This window comes from Ursus americanus, chromosome 10 (genome assembly GCF_024610735.1).
Source record: "Ursus americanus isolate L20-20 chromosome 10, mUrsAme1.1.p, whole genome shotgun sequence".
NCBI lineage: Eukaryota > Metazoa > Chordata > Mammalia > Carnivora > Ursidae > Ursus > Ursus americanus.
Genome location: NC_142136.1, coordinates 49,654,172 through 49,674,428, shown reverse-complemented (window position 1 = coordinate 49,674,428; position 20,257 = coordinate 49,654,172). Strand labels below are relative to the sequence as shown.

The 20,257-nt window shown below is 50.7% G+C and overlaps 1 protein-coding gene across 1 annotated transcript; it reads right to left on the bottom strand.

Annotated features, from left to right (window-relative positions):
• Nucleotides 1-4,900: 4,900 nt before the first annotated feature.
• Nucleotides 4,901-9,522, bottom strand: PCDH8 (protocadherin 8). The gene is made up of 3 exons (XM_045811101.2): nt 6,710-9,522; nt 6,322-6,529; nt 4,901-5,859 (listed from the first exon to the last, which is right to left on the bottom strand). The coding sequence occupies exons 1-3, from the start codon at nt 9,338-9,340 to the stop codon at nt 5,486-5,488; spliced, it is 3,213 nt and encodes a 1,070-aa protein (XP_045667057.1). The 5' UTR covers nt 9,341-9,522; the 3' UTR covers nt 4,901-5,485.
• Nucleotides 9,523-20,257: the final 10,735 nt, after the last annotated feature.

The following is a 20,257-nucleotide window of genomic DNA, read 5'->3' as shown; positions in this document are numbered from 1 at the left end:
CACTAGACCCGCTGGGGTGGATGAGAGGCTGAATCTGTTGGTCCTGTCTGATTTGGAGGCATATTTAGCACAGTCCCCTTATGGGGAGGAGTGTTGACTCGTAGATGCAGAGTCTCTTGGCTATGGTGTATAACCATGGCCTTTTGTGGTTGGCTCAGTAAATCATTTCATTCAGCAAGTGCTTTTTGTTGACTCCTGATTATGAACCAGCCAGGTGCTGGGGATAGAGAGATGAAAGACAGACAGTCCTTGATTTCATGGGCCACGGGGGGAGATAGATAGGCAGAGCAGCAATGCCCTTCAGTTTGGGAAGTGCAAAGGAAGCACACAGGAGGTGCACCCTGCCCCGTCTGGATGGTGGCTGGGAGAGGGGGTGAAGTGATTCTTGAGTAGTCTTGAAGGATAAGAAGAAAGGACCATAAAGAGGAAGGTGGGGAGAGGGGGAGAGGAAATGGAACAGCAGTCCCAGCAGAAGAGCCAGGATGGAGCGGGGAAACGTAAGTAGATCCTTGTGGCTGAAGTGCCAGGTGTGCATAGCAGGTGGGCTGGTGGGGAGAAGGGCCGCAGCAGGACCAAGTCTGGGGAGGGAGGTGGGGGCCAGAGCACCAGGACCCTGGGATGCCATGGACAGCACTGCAGACTTTATCCTACAGGTGATGGGAAGTCATGTGGGTATTAATCAGTAGAGTATGAGATCAGATATTTAGAAAAGGTCTTTATGGCAGCAGTGTGGAGGTTGGAATGGATGGGGACGGACAGAGCAGATACGTTCGTCCTGGAACCCAAGAAAAACACAATGAGAGCTTGAGTAAGGCGGTATTTCTTTTTCTGTATTTTTAATCCCAGCCCTTCCTAATATTAGCTGTGTGACCTAAGACAAGTCTCTCTGACTTAACCTCACTTCTCCGACTCTCGCTTTCCTCATATGCAAGATGGCTTCATGAGGACTGACCTCACAGAGTTGTGAGGACTGAGTGTAAAGTGCTTAGTGTGGTGCCTAGAACACAGTAATCATGAAACAATGGTATCTTTGTTCTTGTTCTTAGGCTGCCATCCTGATCTGGACAGACCCCCTAAAAGAAGGCACTGAAGCAAGGACTTAGGTGCAGGAAATTGATGTGGGAAGTGATCCCAGGAGGCGCAGGTGGCTGAGAAAAGTGAGGTAGGGAAAGAGGAATGTCAGCGAGGGGGGTGTCATAGGGTGGGCTGCTGCTGCGGGCACCTGGGGCTGAGATTCACTTGGGGTCTCAGGGGAACTGTGGAGAACACAACTCAAAACTGTCCCTCCAAGGGATTGGAAAGCTGGGGTGTTTCGCCACCAAATTCATCCCTAAATTGCCTGATCTTACATCCCCCGTACTTCCAGAAGGCTCTGTGCACAGGCTGAATGTGGCCCCGCCGCAGAAGCTTATTCTGTATTGGAGCCCCAAGCCCTCAGGAAGTCCCAAGCAGCAGAGACAGGCATGCAGTGGAGATGATCACAGGGCACACCTGAAGCTCAGGTGGACTCAGGCTGGGGAGTTGGGGAGAGCATCCCATCTGCCGCAGTGGACCGAAGGAACCCTGAAAAAGATATTTAGAAAACAGAATCAACAGATCTTGATGAGTGGAGGAAAGTAATAGGGTGGAGTCTGAAATGACATGTATTTTGGGTTTGGTCTATGAACTGCAGTCCTATTCATTGAGTTTAAAACGATTGCCAGGGGGCTAGTTCGGGGGGGTAATGGTGGCAGGGAAAGGGGGATGATTTTCATCTGGACACGCAGAGTTGTTAAGTGTCCACGATATAGCCACATGTCATAGTGGGTTGGCAAACAGAATTTCCCTAATTCACATTAAACTTATATGGGTTTCACTCTGACATGTTGAAATTTGTTTTACAAGTTTTGTGGGAGCAAATCCTGTACTCTGATAACGACTGAAGACTTTTCCCCCTGGGGAAAAGGGCACATTTCATCTGGTGGTTTAAGTGATGGCTTTTAAAACAGCCTGGTGTCTCTTCCTAAGTGCTGTTCACTTATTAGGTGACTTTGAACCTGTTGGTGAATTCCATTGCAGATTATTTTCCTCTGAAGAAATGGAATAATAGATACTCTCCTGAGTTATTGCATAGCTGTTGAAAACTAGACAGTGTTTTCAAAGCCCTTCTGTGTTGTTGCAAAGCACCGTGCCCCATCAAGCACTGTGTTATTTTGCTTCAGTTTGCTTTTAAAACTTATAGCATTCCAATTATCCTGTTGTTACTGAATTCGATACTAAAGGGAATATGCTTGTTTTCTAAAATGGAATTTTTAGATGATAAAACCGTATATGTGCCAAGTGAGATAAGCCAGATAGTTAGCTAATTATGGCACGGAACACATCCTGATTATATATATTTTTTCTCTCCACGTGCATATGTATTTGTATTGGAGACATGCATCCTGTTTTCACTCTATTTCAGAATGTATTTTTAAATAGATGTTGAAACCACTTACATTTTAATTTTCTGAAGTGGTGTCTTTGATGGATATTTTATTATAGGAAGTGTAGGACATCCAAGTCAATGGGGCCAGATATAAAACTATGAAATAAGTAAAGTCTGGCTTCAGCTTTCTCTTTCAAGGTGACCTCCGACTTCCCCCAAGGGATTTCCCGTGTCCCCAAGCTCACTGCCATGGTGCCCGAGGGTTGTGGCTTTCCACCTCCAGAGGGGTGTTTGTGGTACCATCACAGATCGCTAAGGTTTGTGAACTGGCCTGTAATGTTTACTTGAGCCATACTTGTTTGTCGAGTATTGAGCATACACGAGATTCTGGACTACACATTGAGAGTGGGAGAAGTGAAGAAAGCAAACCAGAGGCTGAACAAGGCCAGACATCCTGAATCTGTGTTGTCTTTCTTAGTGGTGGGACTGCACTGATAGTTACAGTAGAGACTGGCTTTCAAGGAAGCTAAGGAAAGAGGAAGATGGAGTGTAGCAAGTATTACCATGGGCTGGACATTGTCCTAAGTACTCTGTTCATTTAATTTAATAAAGCAATATATTTTCTTAGAAATGTGCTTGAAAGTCAACATTTCTAGAGAAAAGCATAAAGCCTCTTTCATTTAGCTCCCATTTTTCTGAGCGCTCCTGCTGTTGGCCCTTAGGAGACTTCCCCTTCCCCTTGCCCCTCTCCTCTCCTCCTCTTTTTTTTTTTTTTTTTTTTTGTTTAAACAAACAATTTTAAGGACTGAATTGTATGTCTGATTTTTTTTTTAAGTTCTAAGCAAAAATAAGATCTTTTAATGGTCATTCCTCTAAGGGAAAAATGTGACTGTGAAGTTTTGACAACTGATTTTTTGGAGTAATGAAATAGTTTGCAGGGTACAAAATAAAATAATAACAAAGACATTATTTTACTTTTGAAGGACAAAAGCAGGCAAACACATCAGAGATTGGATGCTTTTAGGCTGCAGCATGGGGTTATTCGTTCTTGGGCTCTGCATTTGATGGGACTAGCTCAAGAATAAAGATGTAGATGTTAGAATGGGAGTTCTACCTTGAGGTCTCTCTGCTGGGGGCTGGTCATAATGGCTCTGGAGCTGTCTGGTAACCCAGCCACAGCCAACATTTTCTTTTAGAACCTGAGGTCTGGGCAGTCTGAGCTTGTCAGGCGCATGCTCAGATCAGTTGCCTGCAGAAATTGCTGAACTTTATGCAGGCCGTGGGTGGCAAAGCACTTGTGTGTACCCACCCTGCTGTTCAGCTTGGAGCCACCACTGGTTTCAGTTATGACTTCAACAGGCAGCTTTGAGGGCTCCTCTATTCATTACAGTGCCTCACACTCTATAATTAGTAATAAAGGGACACAGGCACTTCACAAATACAAAGGGCTAAACAATAATCAGGCAGTAAAGGCAATGCATTGGGACTTTTCCACCTCTTCGTTTCTTTCAAGTTAAAAGAAAAAAAAAACAAAACAAAACCAAAAACCTTCTTGATGCTTCATTTTATTTTCTTGTCTTGAATAATCTGGTTTTGAACCTCATTCTGGCCACTGATTCACTGTGTGACTTTGGGCATTTTACCTAACCTTGCTGTGCCCCAGTTTCCTTATCTATAAATCTCAAGGGGGTAGTTTGAGGATTAAATGAGATAATTCATGCAGAGTGCTTTGTGAGGACCTTGGCTCGTATTAAAGCTTGCTCAGTAAATGTTAGCACTCATTATTATCATTTAATTTCAGATGAAATGAATGCATAGAGTATAGGACATAGACATAGGTTTTCTGAGTATCTTTTTAAAAAACCTTCCATAACAAGCATTAAGTACACACAAGCACACAAATAGATCGGTATAATTAACCCCCCACCTCCCCATGTATCCAATGGCAGCATTGACAAGGATCGATATTTTATCAGTCTTGTTTCATATAGCCCCATGTTTTTTTCTAGAATATTTTAAAGCAAATCCCAAGTACCATGTCATTTCACCCATACATTTGAGTGTGTTTTTGCTATTAACATCCTAATATGCTAAGAGCTCCTTGAGACTATGTCTTCTTAACCTCGAACCACAGCTCTTAGGGGAGTTACTGCAGTTTGTAAAAACTCAACAGATGTTTAATTAGTGAATGAACAGCCCAAACAGCTTTCGCTACTTTTTGTAGATGCTCCATAAATATCTGTTGAGTGAATAAATGAGGACAAGAATTTTATAGAGTGCCTGATGTAAATGGAGATGCACATGATTTACAAAATAAAGTATTTTTAATGCTCAGATGAGACTTTCCAATACTTGGAAGTTTAGTATTGCTGTGAATATTAATAATGCCCAAATAATTAGCACTTGAAAGAAGGTTTAATTCTGGCACTCAGATTATTTGTGAATGTCTAACTGTAGGCAACTTCATGAAAAGCAATTAGCAGATTCTTCGGGCACATGACAAATCCTTTATTACTGTGCTTATAAGTGACACGGTTCGGTTTACAGAAAACCAAATGTAATTAAATAACATTGAACTTGAAATCTACCACAGACTCAAGATATACAAGGTATACTTGGCAAGGCAAAAATTCTCAAACACTAGGTTGTTTCAGGAGAAAGATAAATTTCCATTAAGTAATTCCCACATGTTTTTTTTGTCTTACAGACAGTTCCTTTGGCAATAACTTCCACTTTAGCTTTTATTATATAAAAATATAACAAAATTTCATTATATACAAACATTACATTACACAATGTACAGGTTAAAAACACTAAGAAAATGGCAAGCTGCAAGTGAAATTAAAGTCAATAGCATGATAAGAAAAATTAAATACTGCACACATTTCATAAAAATTACATTAACTACATTTTTTGTTTGCAAATACCAAACAGTACCAATGTGATTGGAAATAGCTTCCAACAGCTTCATTTTAAGGCACATCTTGCATATTTAATATATACAACACTGAAACCAGTCAATAACTTAGGGGCTTCTCGGAGTGACCTGTATAAGTTGTGAACACATGCAGCATGGGGTTACACATTTTCATTGGCTTCCTTCTTTGGGGACAGGTACCTGCCAGGGGGGGACTGATAGAGGGGTACCCCAATCTCCTGCAGGTCTGGGAGCCTCCCTGGACGGGGAGGGGAGAGCAGGGTGACTGTCCTGTCATAGTCCCTGTGTAGCACTTTCTCATAGACGCTCTGCAGCCCCACTGTCTTGGGCAGCTGGGCCTGGTAGTAATTGTCCCTGCGCAGAGGATCCCGAGGCAGGGAAGTGCTCTTACAGAAGGTAGACATCTGGGCTGGTGGGTGAGGCGGGGGATGCGTGTTGGGTCCTCCGCATGACGGGCTCCAGCAGCGGTCAGAGTGGCCCAGGATCTTACACTCAGCGGTGCACGCCCACAGTCCTAACATAAAAGAGAAAGGGAGAGAGCGTGAGGATGATTACTGAGATGGCACACAACTACGTCTCCCTCTTCAGAATGTCAGGCAGGGTCAGGGCGGCTGAAAAGGAAAGTGAGTATGAAAGTAAACGCGGTGATTCAAGATTTGAAAGAACACTCCTTCCTGTAAAGCCACTCTCATAGGAAGTTGGCTCAGCTTCTTTTGCTGCAAGCAAGTTAGGGCACTGCGGAGCAGAAGCCTCAGCCCTGCCTCCACCTAACAGGATGGGAGTGTTCTTTATTCAGTGGTGGAGCTACCTCGACGTGACATTTTGAAATCGGCTGTCTGATGAAGGCCGGGATCCCAAACTCCGGGGCCTGAAAAAAGTGGGGAAGAGGGAGGGGGCTGGGAACGGAGATTGACAGGAGGGCAGCAAGGGAGGGAGAGGAGGAACGCTGAACTTGGCAGGAAAGAAGAGTCCTCACCACTCTGCATGTGGTTGATGAGATCCTTTTTCAGAGCGTCCCCGCTGATGTCGGAATCGCTGTCGTTGAAATCACTGTCCCCTTTGCCGCTGTCTTTGCCGCTGAACTTCTCCGCTTCTCGGCCAGAGATGGTGTTGAAAGAGTGTCCTTTCCAGACCGCCACAGGGGGCGCCGGCTCCTTTCCGAAGCCGGGGGAAGCACCGTAGGGCTGCAGCAAGGAATGGGGAAGCGGGGCGGGCGGGGGAGAGGAGGTGAGGTAGGGTCGGACAAGAAACAAGTGCGACAGGTTAGGCATCTCCGGTGCAGGCACACCCAGACCCCTCCAGTCCCTTCCCCCAGCCTGTCCGCGGAGCACGGAGCGGGGCGCCCAGCCGAAGGAAGGCCTCACCTCGGCGTGCGCGCCGCGGAGCCGCTGCTGCCCCTCGAAGTGACAGGAGCTTTCCCCGGTGGCACTGCCGCCCTCCGAGCCCGGCACTTCGGCCGCGGCGACCGCGGGCGGGGGCGGGTCGGCCGCGGGGCTGCCAAAGGGCGCTTTGCCGCTGCCAGGGAAGGTGAGCACGTCGAACATGTTGGGCCTGGGCCCGGCTCCCCGGGCAGCCTCCTCCGGGGAGCCGGGAGCCGAGGCTCCGCCGCCCGCCGCCCCGGGCCGCTCTTCCCGGCGGGCCCCCCCTTTGCGCACCTCCTTCTTGCGGCGGTTGCAGGTGGTGGCGATGGCGATGATGGCGGCCAGCAGCAGCGTGCAGCTCCCGGCCAACACGATGATGACGATCAGCGGCGTGTCCCATTGTAGCGCCGGCCCCGACGCCGCGAGTCGAGAGCCGGGCGGGCGAGAACGCTCCGGGCTCCCCGCACTGGCGGGCGCCACCAGCCCGCGCCCGCCGCCTGCTGTCACCACGAAGCTGACGGTGGCAGTGGTGGAGAGCGGGGGGCGGCCGCCGTCGGATATGACCAGCAGGGCCCGGAACACGCGACCCGGCGGCTCCTGCGAGAGGTCGTCTGTGAGCACGATCTCCCCCGTGCGGCGGCCGATGGCGAAGGCTTCTCTCGGCTCCTGCTGCAGCAGCTCAAATGCCAGCTCCCCGTTGGCACCATCGTCCGCGTCCCGGGCCTGCACGCGCGCCACGGCAGTGTCCCTTGCCGTGCGCCCGGGGACAGCCACTTCCAGGGTCCCGTTGGCCGGCGCCGGATGCACCAGGACCGGTGCGTGGTCGTTCTGGTCCAGTACCCGCACCTGCACTAGGGCGCTGCTGGAGAGCTGAGGGGAGCCACCGTCGCTCGCCTGGATGCGCACGTCGAGCTGGCGCAGCGTCTCATAGTCGAAGCTGCGCAGCGCGTAGATGGCCCCGGTGGCCGGGTCCACCGACACGTAGGTGGACACCGAGCCCCCGGCGCGGCCTACTTCTGCCTCCAGCAGCCGGTAGGTGACCTGGCCGTTGCGGCCCAGGTCGGGGTCCCGGGCCGCCACCGTGGCCAAGTAGGCGCCCGGCGGGTTGTTCTCACGCACTGACACTTCGTAGACCGGCCGTGTGAAGAGTGGCGCGTTGTCGTTCTCATCACTCACGCGCACCGTGTAAGGTCGCACGGTGCGTAGTGGGGGCGCGCCGCGGTCCTCGGCCACCAGCGTCAGGTTGTACTCGGCGATGCGCTCGCGGTCCAGCGACGCCGCGGTCACGACCAGGTAGCTGCCCGCGTAGGCCGGCTGCAGCCGGAAGTGCTCGTGCCCGTAGAGGGCGCAGCGCACCTGCCCGTTGGCGCCCGAGTCTCTGTCCGAGGTGCTGACCAGCGCCACCAGGCTCTCGCGCGCTGCCCCCTCTGGCACCAGCGAGATGGCGCCGGCCTCAGGCGTCCCGGGCCCGGTCGGCGAGGTCGCGTCCGCACCCCCGAGAGCGGCGGCGGCGGCGGCGGCGGCGAAGGGAGAGGCAGCAGGTGAGCTCGGGGCCGCCAGCGGGGTGATGGTGATGTCCGGAGCGTTGTCATTGACGTCGCGGATCCGCACGATGACCTTGCAGGTGGAGGCCCGGGGCCCGGGACCGCGGTCCTGGGCCCGCACGTCCAGCTCATAGGTGTCCTGGCGCTCGTAGTCCACTGGTCCTGCCAGGGTGAGGCGGCCCGAGCGCGGGTCCAGGCGGAAGAGGCGGCGCGCCTCGGGCGGGGTGCGGGCACCGAAGGCGAACACCACGTCGCCGTTGGGGCCCTCGTCGGGGTCCGCCGCGTCCAGGTCGAGCAGCAGGGAGCCCACGGGAGCGTCCTCCGCCAGCTCCACTTCGGCCACCGCGCCCTGCGGGAAGGCCGGACTGTGGTCGTTGGCGTCCAGCACTCGCACGCTGAGGGCGGCCGTGGCAGAGCGCGGCGGGCGGCCGCCGTCCTGGGCCACCAGCTCCAGGCTGTAGGAGGCCTGGCTCTCGCGGTCCAGCTCCTGAAGCAGCACCAGGTCCGCGCACTGGGCGCCGTCCGCGCGCGTCTGCAGTTCCACGCGGAAGGGGCTGTGAGGCTCGGCCAGGCGTACGCTCTGCAGCCCGTTGGCCCCCACGTCCTCGTCCACAGGCACCTCCAACGGGATGCGCGTGCCCACGGCCGCGCCCTCGGACACCTCCACGGGGATCTGGACCCGGGGGAAGCGCGGAGCGTGGTCGTTGATGTCCCTCACCTCCACTTCCACGTGCACCAGCCGGAACTGCTCCTGCGAGAAGCTGACCACGTCGAAGGCCAGCACGCACTGTGGCGCCTGGCCGCACAGCCGCTCCCGGTCCAGGCCAGCGTCCCCGACGGTCAGCTGCCCGTCGCCCTCGCGCACCCGGAGCAGCGAGCTGTTGAACTGCTTCATCAGGCGGAAGCTTGTGTCTCCGGATACTTTCATATGCAGGTCCTCAGCCAGGGTTCCGATGACCGTGCCAGGGGCATCCTCCTCGAAGGTGCTGTATCGCACTGTCTTGCTCTGGGCCACTGAGAGCACCCAACAGAGGCTGAAGAGCTGTAAAGGGAAAAGGCAGGGGCTGCCCCCGCGCCTCCCTGGACTCATGCCGCCAGCCCCAAGTGCTATTCCAAGAGGCTGAGCAATTTCTCTCTGGTTTGCAGGTCCGGGCGTGAGTCGCAGGCTCCTAGGAGCACGCTCTTTGCGAGCCCTGTGCGGGAGATCTGCGGGCTGCAGCTCGAGGTTCCGGAGGGCTCTGAGGACACGCCGACCTGCCCACACTGTACACCTCTCCCTTCCTTCTTGCTGGAGCTGCGCCGCTGCGCGCAGCCTCCGCTTTTATAGCAGCCGATATGCAAATCGCCGGAGCCGGGCAGCCAATGGCAGCTTCGCCCTCGCGCCGCTCCTACGCCAGCCTCTGACAATCCCTTTAATGTGGAAAAGCTTAGAGGGGAAAACAAGAAAGGAAAATTAGGGATCTTTTCTTTGTTTCTTTAACTCCTTTCGTCTTTTTTCCTTTCCTGTCGGCGCCCTGAATACAGAGGAGTTGGCACAGGTCGCCGGGAGTAAAAGGAGTGGATGGTTTTGTTAATTGTGCCTGTCCGGGGCTGGCTGCTTGAATAAGCACGCAGGGATTCCGCTCGAGTGGCTCGAGACCCCCCCCCCCCCACCAACCCTTTTTTGCGTTTTGCACCTTGGAAGCTTTCTAAACCTCGCCCGTTTCTCTCCACCTACTTATTCAGCCTAGTAAGGTCTTGCTAGTCTTCTCTCCTAGATTCCTAAGGCACTCGGAAATAGCGTCTCGATTTAGGAGCCCCAAGGATGAGGAAAGATTGATTTTATTCAAATTTGTGTATGCAATTGTGTTTTGCTCGTGTGAGCCTCGGCAATCAGGGCTGCCACTTCCTTTTCAGAAAAGAGCTCTGCGATGTGTTAGTATGCATGTCACTGTCCAAATGGCTTTCTTAAGCCCTGGGCGCTAGCAGGCCAGGGAAAAAAAAGTTCCAAATAGGATTTAGCATAAGCTTGAGGAGATTTGGAAAGGTTTCAAAGATCAGACTGTATCAAAGGCTTATGAAGCCCTCGTTAGCAGTGGAAATAGAATGGCGTGGCAGGCGATCCCATTGGAGGCCCCAATGTCTGTATTATTTCACTGTGACAAGCTAAGGGGAGAGAAAGTTGAACAGTTTCCACCGCGGACTTGGGCTAACTGGAATATAATGAGCAAACGCCACATGTATCCATTATGTTCCTCTATTCATCCCCAATCACTGCCATAACTCTCCGGCTAAACGGTGATGGGCGCTGAATTCCACACAATACCCGGCTCGTATTAAAGTGCATTTAGAGAACTTTCCCTCCTGATGCCTTGTTCCGCCTATTTAGAGGATTTTCTTTCTGTTCTAATAGGGCTGCTCCGAGAAGCAACACTCATCCCGTTCCAGAAGAACAAAATCACAGCATGACGTTGAAACCTGGCACGAACCTGGGGGAACTTAACCATCTGCCTACAGACGTGTGGAGCTTCGGTATTGCCAAACTCTGGGCTGGGCGGATCCCGGCGCTGGCCAGGCATGGCGCGGCCCCCCACAGGTATTCCCCCGGACCCCCAGAATCAGTGAAGACCAGGGAGTTGCAGCTCCAAGCCGGAGCAAGACGAATTCTTATTGAAGAGCTTTATTGAGCAGGTTATGCAAATACACACGAAGGAGGAGAGGTAAAAACAAAAGCCGTGCAGTGGAAGATTTTTTTTTTAAAGGCGATGAATTTGATAAGCAGACTGCATTTAGTAAACGTTCTTCCGAATCCAGATTTTAGTCCTGCTGTCAGCATCCATCTGTCTTTTCCTTTCCCTCAAACCCAAGTGAATGTGTCCTGGGGTCTTTTCAGAAGACATTCAGGAGCTTGCCCCCCCCCCCCCCCGAGTAGGGAGACTAAGCAGGGAGGTGGGGGTGCGGGGGGGGGGAGGAGAGAATGAAGTAGGAGCCTTGTAATTGCCAAAGAGAAAAAAAAATGCAGCCCCAGCGATCAATAAATAAAAGCTTTTCTGAGATTAGGAAGAAGGCAGAGCGGTGGACGGTTGGGAGTTTCCTCAGAGCGATCCTCCCTCTGGGTTCCTTTCTAGGACTTCTCCACCTTGCTGCCCTGGTATTGCTAAAAGCAGCGAAGCCAGGCAACTGCAGCCGGGCCGGGAAGAGGAAAGGGCGACGCCCCCTACAGGAGCCCAATTCCTAGACTTCTCTTCCACTCCCCACGCCCCTCCCTCCCAGCTGCCAATTAATAGCTTGCGCTCTCTTTGCTCCTGCCCAAGGGACATTTCTGGGGCGGGGCGTGGTGGGAGGGTGATATGCACTGCCAAAAGAACTTTCTGCCTCTCTCCGAGCCCAGCAGCGCTCCCACCCTGGCCTGGGGCGTGCTGGTGACCTTTAGCGCTCCCAAGGCCCCGGCCTCCCCCGACCCCCTTCCCTGGTCAGCCCAGACGCGAACAGATTCAGAACTCGGCAGTCGGACAGCGGCCTCCCCCCGCTGCCACTAGTGTAACCCCGAGAGGTCAGGTCCGCAAGGTGCTGCGCCTGCGGAGTCGAGAACCTGGAGGGGTAGGGGGAGGGCAGTGGGGCCAGAGTCGCAGAGAAAGGATGTTTTCAGCTGTTCCCATGAGTAGACAAGTGGCTGGAGCACGGTCGCGAGTGGCTGGGAGCCCGAGCCCACGCCTGCTCCCCCTGCGTCCCCGCGCTTCTCAGTTCTGGCCTGGACCCCAGGACCCCAGGACCCCAGCCGCTCGCTGTTTAAATGTCTCATTTTTGCTCTGCTGGAGAAACAAAACTATCTAATATTTTTACTCAAAGCGCTTCGCGTCCTCATGCTCATTCTCAAGGCTGAAATACGGGAAGGCGTGCTGGGGTGGGGGAGTGGGCGGGCAGCCATAAACCAAGAGGCGGGAGGAGGGGTGTGGGGCGGCTAGTAGCGGGTCCGAAGCATTCTATCCTGGGCTAGCGAATCGGCTGCTCGGAAGTGACCCCGACAGCGGCGGCGCCAGGACGCACAGGGCGCAGAGCCCCGGGCGGAGAGCAGCAGAGGAGAGCAGCGAACACCGCCTTCCGAGCCGGCGGTTGAGGTGTGAAGGCACGCGAGCAGAACGAGCTCGGGGCCCCGCCGCCTGCGGCCTCCAGATTATGGAAATACGATTTAAAATAGCGCATCAGCGCCTACAGCAACTCCCGGGGGAAACAAAATGTCGGGGAGGTGGGGCCGGAGCAGTGGGGGGAAGGGAGGGGAGCTCGCCCTCCCCCAGCGCTGATCCAGCCCCACAAAAGCAGCTCATATCGACTTATCATACCAAAGGCCCAGGCTGGCTCAAAGGAGCCCCTTTCTCTAGGTTTTAGCAACTTCGCAGGCAACTGTCTCGCAATCCTGAGAACAAACACAGCGCACAATGGCCGGCGTTTTCTCGGAATGCAAATGTTGCGGGCTCCGCAAAGCTGGGTTTCTGTTGCCGAGCCTAATGCCTGCTTTGTGAAACTCGCGTGCAGACCCCGAGATTGACACCGGCGTCACGTGACAGATTAGGGCTCTAGGAAAGTTTTCAAAGCGACGACAATGGGGGGCTCAGCCTGATCTGATATCTCCCACAGTTTAGCGGGAAAGAAAATCAGGATATATTCTCATATGTAATAGGATTATCTTTTCCATTTCAAGTTCTATACAGCATGTAATTTATTTTTAATTAGGATTATATCTACCAGGAAAGGGAAGTAGAATTCGCTGGAAAGTGTAATTCTAAGGATGGTTGGGGAGAGGGGTTATTTTTTAACCTTTTAACTATTTAAAAAATATATGAGATCAGGGCCCATTGTTTTTCCTTCAACAGGCTCACTCCATCGGATAAACTTTCCAGGGAAGTTTGCAGCAAGTGCTCCTCCAAGCAGAGAACAGACGCAGCTCTTCAGAGGCAGCCAATTCATTCTTGTAAGGAAAGCACACTTTATAGAAATCTCTCAGAATTCCTAAGTCGCTGGGGTTTGATGGGGTTTCCTCTCTAGAAATGCAAGCAAGCTCTCTTCTACACTCCAAATGCTAACTTTGTATTTTTAAAAATGCACCTCCTTCCCCATTTATTGGGCTGTTGACACTGGCATTGTGACTTTTGAACTTTAATACCCACAGAGCAACATCTTCCATAGCCCTGATTCAAACTCAGCACTCAGACAGTGAGACAATTTGAGGGTGAAGGTAACTGTTGTTTAAACATTGATTTTTGGATTGATCCCAGTGCCAGATGCTCTCAAGCCCTGGACCACGTCCAGGTCTTGGACTACTCATTGTTTTGCGTGTTCTGCATGTCAGGATGCTCTGGGATACCCACTTAACCTGACAAGAAACAAAGCACGGCCGTTGATTACAACAGGTTCTGGTTCATCTGGCTTGGGTTCAAATATGATACCGTTGAATTGCTGTGTGACCCTGGGCAAGTTCTTGATCTCTCTGTAAATGGGGCTAATAATAATACCTTGTAAAGTTGACTTGAGGACTGTGTAAGATAATTCAGCGTCAGGTGCTTAGGAAGCCCTGAGCATATGTTAATTATCATTTCCTTTTAAAGCATGAGGAAGGACTATCAGAGGCCGTATCATCTAAACCTCTTATTTCACAGCGAAATATTTGTTCAGAAAGACAAAAAACAAACAAAACAAAACAAAACAACCCTCCTATTTCCTGTCTGCTTCTTTGCTTTAGTTACAACCATCCCTCTGATTCCATTTTTTTCTCCCACCCTTCTGGAAATAATAATAGATATAGTTGTAGGTTTATAGGTCCCAAAGGAAGGAGAAAAATGGTCATGTGAGGGTTCAAGTAACTTTAATGCTCTCACGTCATTTCAAAATCTTTTGGTACCTTACCCTCTGGTTGAGATCAGATGATAGCAAAAAGGAGTTTCCAGTGGACTTTTTCACCACTCATTTCCACAAAAGCCATGTATCATGACTGAAACCACCTAGAGAGACAAATATTCAGTGGACAGCAACCCACGGGGTGGGGGTGGGGGGCAGGAACATTCCAGGAGACTTTCACTCCTAAGATGCTCAGGAGTACGAGGTGCTTTCCTGTGACTTACATGGAGCCAATGTTTGACCCTGTGCTTCCCCTCAACATTCATCTACTAGGGCTGCCATGAACTGCCTGGTTTACAACAGGAATTGATATTCTCACAGTTCTGGAGGCTGGAAGTCCAACCTCAAGGTGTTGACAGGTCCTTCTGAGGGCTGTGAGGGAGAATCTGTTCTGCGCTTCTCTCCTAGCTTTATTTAAAAAAAGAGAGAGAAAGAAAGAAAGAAAGAAAGAAAGAAAGAAAGAAAGAAAAGGGGAAGAAGAAGAAGAAAAAAAAAAAGGAGGAGGGAAGAGATCATTGACTCTGCCTGCCAGCCTTGAGGCAGGAAATCTAGAAGAGGGAGACCCACAATCGGGTATGAGGATTGCTGTGATGAAGGCCTACCTGGCAGCCCATCCCAGGCAGCTGCCCACAGTCTTTAGGGGAGGGGGATAGCCGAACACGTGCTGCATGTCAAGAGCAGTGGTGCAGGTATGTGTTGCATGCCTGCATGAACCCAGAGGAGGGGGCCCAATTGTGCTAAGGAACAGAGATGTGCAGAGAAAGCTTCCTGTGGGAGGCAACATTTGAGCTGAGTTTTGAAGGATGAGTAGACATTAGCTAGGGGTACAAGGAGCAAGAAAGGGGTAGAGATGAATAGGGCATTCCCTCCTGAAGGAATAACAAGCTCAATGGCATGAAGATCCAAGGACTGGTGTGTAGGTTGCCATGAGCGGCTGGGGGAGGGGTACTGGGGTGAAGAAAGCCAGTGTGAGGAGGTTGGTGCTTCATATACCACGTTAAGGAATTCCAGTTCTACCCTTAGGCAATGGGGTTGAAGGATGTCGTTCTGACATCACAGGTTCACCAGGGTAAGGGGAGGGTGGAGGAGGGGCAGGGCAGGGAAGTAGGACAAAGGTGAAGAGCAATTCTTAGGTGACTGGTTTGGGAGCAGTGACTAGCTAGTTAGTGGTCTGGCCTAATCCAAAGAGACTCAGGACAGAGAGGCGTGCACTGAGATGGCACTTGCTGTCTGTGGGTCCAGCCAGAGGACTATTTACTCACGTGCCAGCCTGCCTTCTCCTCCGGCTGGAGGGGGCGCTGGGGCAAGCGCTGCAGGAGGAGCTGGTTGGTGGACTCCAGCATCACCAGACCTCTTGGAGAATGCCATTCCTCCTGGGAACCTCCTCTTGGATGTCTGGTTCCAATGAGAAGTCACAAAGACAGCAGGGTTTTCTTTTAGGTCAGAAAGCTGAGGCTTCTCTTGGTTCAGCCAGGAGCAAGTCCAGAGTCCCCACAGTATGCCTTCTGTTGGGCACCATCCAAGACAAATGGGGGGTGGGGGGCGGTGAGGAGTGACAGGTTCCATAGCTGCCCACGGCCTGGGGTTCTGGACAGAAAGCCAGTGTTCCCCTTATCACCCAAGGTTTCAGGGTATGTGTCGGGGCAATTAACAATTTCCCTGGAGCTCTTTGGTTGGGAAGTATAGGATATGGGAAGTGGCCTGGGTTCCTAGGACCTTGTTTATGGTTCATGGGCACACTGAGCCAGAATTAGGACCAAATTACACAGTTCATGGTAGAAAAAAAAGAGGTGGTAGATAACCAAAGGAGCCATTAGTGAGGATCAAAAGAACCACAAATCTCTGCTCAAACCATGCTCAGAAGTTCTGTAGTTAGATAAACTGGATGGATTAATTGCTTTCAGAGCCTAAAACATGTCGTTGCAAATTTGGGGTTTTGTTATTAATAAATCCCACGTGATTCAAAAGAAATTAAAGCGGGAAGCTAGAGCCTTGTCAAGGCAGACAGAATTTTAATCATTGGCTGATCTCTTTCTTTTTCTTTCCTCAAAGTCATCGTTCTGTAAGTGCTGAAGACTTCTGACTCAGGCCTGCCTTTGCATCTGATGGCTTGAACTCGCCGCTCCAAGTGGGTCACAATCCACTTTTGAAATGGAAATGAAGTCTGCATGGCAGCCTCACCCTCAGAGCCCTGGGACCCGGGCCCAGCCAGGGCACAGCAGAGCCTGGTGTTATAAATTTCTCCGTAGATCTGAGAGCAGTTTTAGGCCATTGATCTCATGTCACCCAGAATCGAGATGGAGTGACGGCTGATAAACTGCATGGTGACAGGCTGTGGCCTTGGAAGAAAAAAGTCTGGATGCAGGATAAAAAAAAAAAAAAGAGCTGATGGATTAGTTATCGGCCTCCTGATTCTCCTCACCCTGGATTATTTCCGAACACTTTAGAAGCATTTATTTTCAGGTAATTTTACAGTTGTCTTTTTGTCCTTCAGAGGTACTTTGGTCTATGAAACCACTCTGGGAATTTAGATGAAATCATTTTTATATGTATTGCTCCACAGCGCCCCCGGAAGTCCCTGAAACCCTTCTCTTAGGCCCAAACCCCGAGGAGGCTTTCACCTGCAGTGCGGGGAACTGTGGATGCAAATAACCATCGCATTAATGCTAATTCATGATTCTCAGCAGCACGATGATCCCACCTATAGTCGTCAAAGGCTACTTTCGGTAGTAAGGGTAGAATGAGGAAAGAGGCCCATGGGCGGGGGGTGGCAATAGCAGGGGGATGTCTCCATGGTCAATATGTAAATGGATACTTTTTCTCCAAACTTTCTGATCCTCTCTGAGCTCCAGCCCCTCTGTCCAAAGGGCAGTGTGAATCACATGTTATTCCAGGAAGACCCGGGCCCTTCGGAAATATTTTGAGTAGGTGAGGTGAGAGGGCCAGGGAGATTAGGGGAGTGTGGCAGATCGTTTGTGTTCTGGGATGAATAAAGGTTGAATTCTTGCCGCCCTGACTCCAAGCTCCCGCTTTGGTGTCCAGTGTGGGAACCCGAGATGGGGAAGAATGGGCTGCTCCGCTCATTGAACGGAGAGCCCTCCCAGGCATGGCAGGCCGTTGGTAGGGCATCAATCTTGCTTTGCTTTGCCTGGGGAGCCTTGTATAGAGGCCCATGGTCTCAGGGGACTGAGAAGAAGGTTAGATGGAGGGATCAGAGCCCCCACAGGGAAAAATAATGTGACAAGCTGTCAGGACATAGCGACTGGGTGACTCCGATTCCCTCAGTGGTCAGGGGGCCCTACCGGCCCCGCGTCCTTCAGGGCTGGGAGCTGGGAGGAAGGAACAATATAGGATGTGTGATGGATTACACACCTTTCCATCAAACCCCAGTGGAAGCTTTTGCTGGACTAGTGGAAAAGGAGGAGTGGAGTGGCTCTCTCCAGGAGTGGAATGCTGTGAGTAGGCTATTTTGGAGGGAGAGTCTAGTGATACGGGAGACATGGAATCTCTGGGGGTCAGAATAGCTGCTCACCAAGACCAACTGTGGAAGTAAGCCTCCAGGAAGAAATTCAGGGTTGATGGCAAAGTATATCTTATCAAAGTCTGCGGTAGGAGTTCCTTTACTTAGGATAATTGTATCAGTCAGGATGGGGCCAGGTTATGCTTCAGTAACAAACAACTCCCAAATCTTAATGACTTAAAACAACAAGTGTATTTCTTGCTTTCTCTGCATGTCCATCACAGTTAGGCTGGGGAAAGGCTGCCTGCTGTCCTCACCTGGGAACCTAGACTGAGAGAGTAGCCACCATCTGGAACTTTCTCCATGTGGCAGAAGGAAGAGGGAAAGCAGCAAATTGTGTATTGGCTCTTAAAGTTTCCACCCACCTATGACAGACTTCACCTCTGCTTATATTTCTTTGTCTATTTCAAAGTCCTGGTAATATAGCACAGAGCTCATTCTGCTTCGTCATTAGAAGGCAGGCTTGAGGGAACAGAGCAGGAGAGCTGGACCAAACCCTTAGACAGGCAAGTGCCAGGACAGGGGCTCTGGGCTTGCCTCCCCTTCTCAGGTCTTGGATAAACTATTACTTTTTTTTTTTCCCAGCGGGAAAATAGCAGTTGGGAGAAATGTTGGTCAAAGGCATATGTGCCTCTAAATTCAGGGAAGGTCAGAAATAAATTAGAAGTGTCCTCATGTGACACATTCCTTAAAGTATAGGCTAAATTACAGCTTCAGACTAATTAGTGAGGAAATCCCCCAAGAGTGAAAGATTGAGTATTGGTAATGGGATTACATGTCCTCTCGCTTGTGCTTGGGGGAAAAACTTGCATAAAGTATCTTCATTAATCACAGTCCTAATGGCTTTTACTTTTACCACCATCAACCAACTACCAGCATCAAAAACATTTTACTAAGCAATTTTCAGAGTGTGAAACTATGCACTGCTTTACAGTGGAGTTAAACGCTCTGCCTTTTAGGAGTTTGTAATCACGTGGACGGAAGTACTAAGGGCAGCTAACCAAATACTGAGAACAACATGCATGTGAATATTGACATCTGGGGAGCCAGTGTAATCAATAGACAGGGATCATGAACAGTATTTAGAAAGGACAATTTAATTTAGTTCATCATTGTATTTGCCATCCACAGTGCGAGGCACGGTTTTGGTCACTGGCAAGGCCGTACACCATCACACGGCTTCAGTGTAATGTGGTTAGTGAGAAACAGTTAGTGATCAATTCCCAAGAGAGAAGATCAGCTTCTGGGAGCTCACTTAAGAAGGGAGGAGATGGCTTAGCAAACTCCTTGTGAAAAGGAGGGGGCTATTTTAGGCTAAGCCTTGGACTTGGGAGTAAGCATAGGGCAGGAATAATTACCATTGTGTACTTTCAAGGCTCTATTTATAACCATCAATATCCAAAAGACTCAGAGACTAGAATATCTCCTATTAGAGAAGAATATAATATAATATTCACTTCTTTTTTGAAGTAGGCAAGGTATGAGTAACACTTAAAATAATGCAACATTTTAATATAGAATTTAGAAAACTTGAGGAGACACAATATGCCATGCAGGTGTCCTAAACAGCCTGTTTCCAAATTTGTTAAACGAGGTGGCTAATTCTTGCCCTGACCTGTCTCAGAGTTGAGGTGAGGGTTCCATGATACAACAGGCGTGGAGCCCCTTGGGAGCCGAAAACCCGTGAACACAGTAAGCCTTAGGGCTGATGGGCACAAAAAGGACAACGTGCCAGTTTGCAGACAAGTGTGGAGGGCAGGAGATGAGGAAGGAGGGACAGCAGCTTGGAGCAACTGTTGAAGTGTAAGAGCGGGCCTAGGTCTGAAGTCCGTGGAGGGTTTTCAGCACCTTTGATCTAGGAGGTGGGGGCCATGATAAAAGGAAGAAGGGTAGACCTCTGCTCCGCTGGGGTGGGGGTGGTGGCTAGAGGCTGGACATGAGGCAGAGAGGCGGTTGTTCACTGCTTTATCCTTAGTGCCTGGTGTAAAGAACTCACCAATAAATATGTGTTGGAGTGAATGAATGAATGAATGAATGAATGAAAGCAATAGCATCTCTTTTGATTGTACCAAGGACATGATATTGATCTCTGTCTCTACACAGATGCAGGAGACACCTGGTTAATTTTAGTAAGTGTGAGTCTGGAGAGGTGGTTGGGGCAGACTCAGTGTCTAATATTTGGCTCAACATAGACATTCTAAGGCCCATGGGGCCAAGGTAGGACGTGCCAACCTTGGTCAGCACTACTAGGAAGTCAAGATGCCACGGATGCAATGCCCCACTTCCAGATGGTTCCACCTGCTCCAGGTTCCATTCCTGGAAACTTTTGGCTCCTCTTCCCTGAGAGCCCCCAGACTGATTCCAGTTCCCTAAAGCAGGGAACGGCTCAACTTCGGGCTGGTCAAGGCAGCTTCAGCACCTGGCCTTCGTGGGCTCTTTCTCCTTCATCAGGGTCTTTATGGCATCACTCCTTCCCTGTCTTCTGCTCTCCTGAGGCCAGACCCACCTCAGAGGTGATTCCCGTTCATTCACAGGTAAGGTCATATTACATGTCATTTATCAAAATCACATTCACATAGTAAGTTCTGTCTCTAGGAGAAAGGGGCATGGTCCTGG

Excerpts from the sequence above, each read along its gene's own strand:
- PCDH8 (XM_045811101.2), bottom strand. The coding sequence starts at position 9,340 with ATGAGTCCAGGGAGGCGCGGGGGCAGCCCCTGCCTTTTCCCTTTACAG. Across the intron at positions 6,530-6,709 it reads TCCGCGGCGCGCACGCCGAG|CCCTACGGTGCTTCCCCCGG; the intron begins GTGAGGCCTTCC and ends TCCTTGCTGCAG. Across the intron at positions 5,860-6,321 it reads CATCAACCACATGCAGAGTG|GACTGTGGGCGTGCACCGCT; the intron begins GTGAGGACTCTT and ends CTTTTATGTTAG.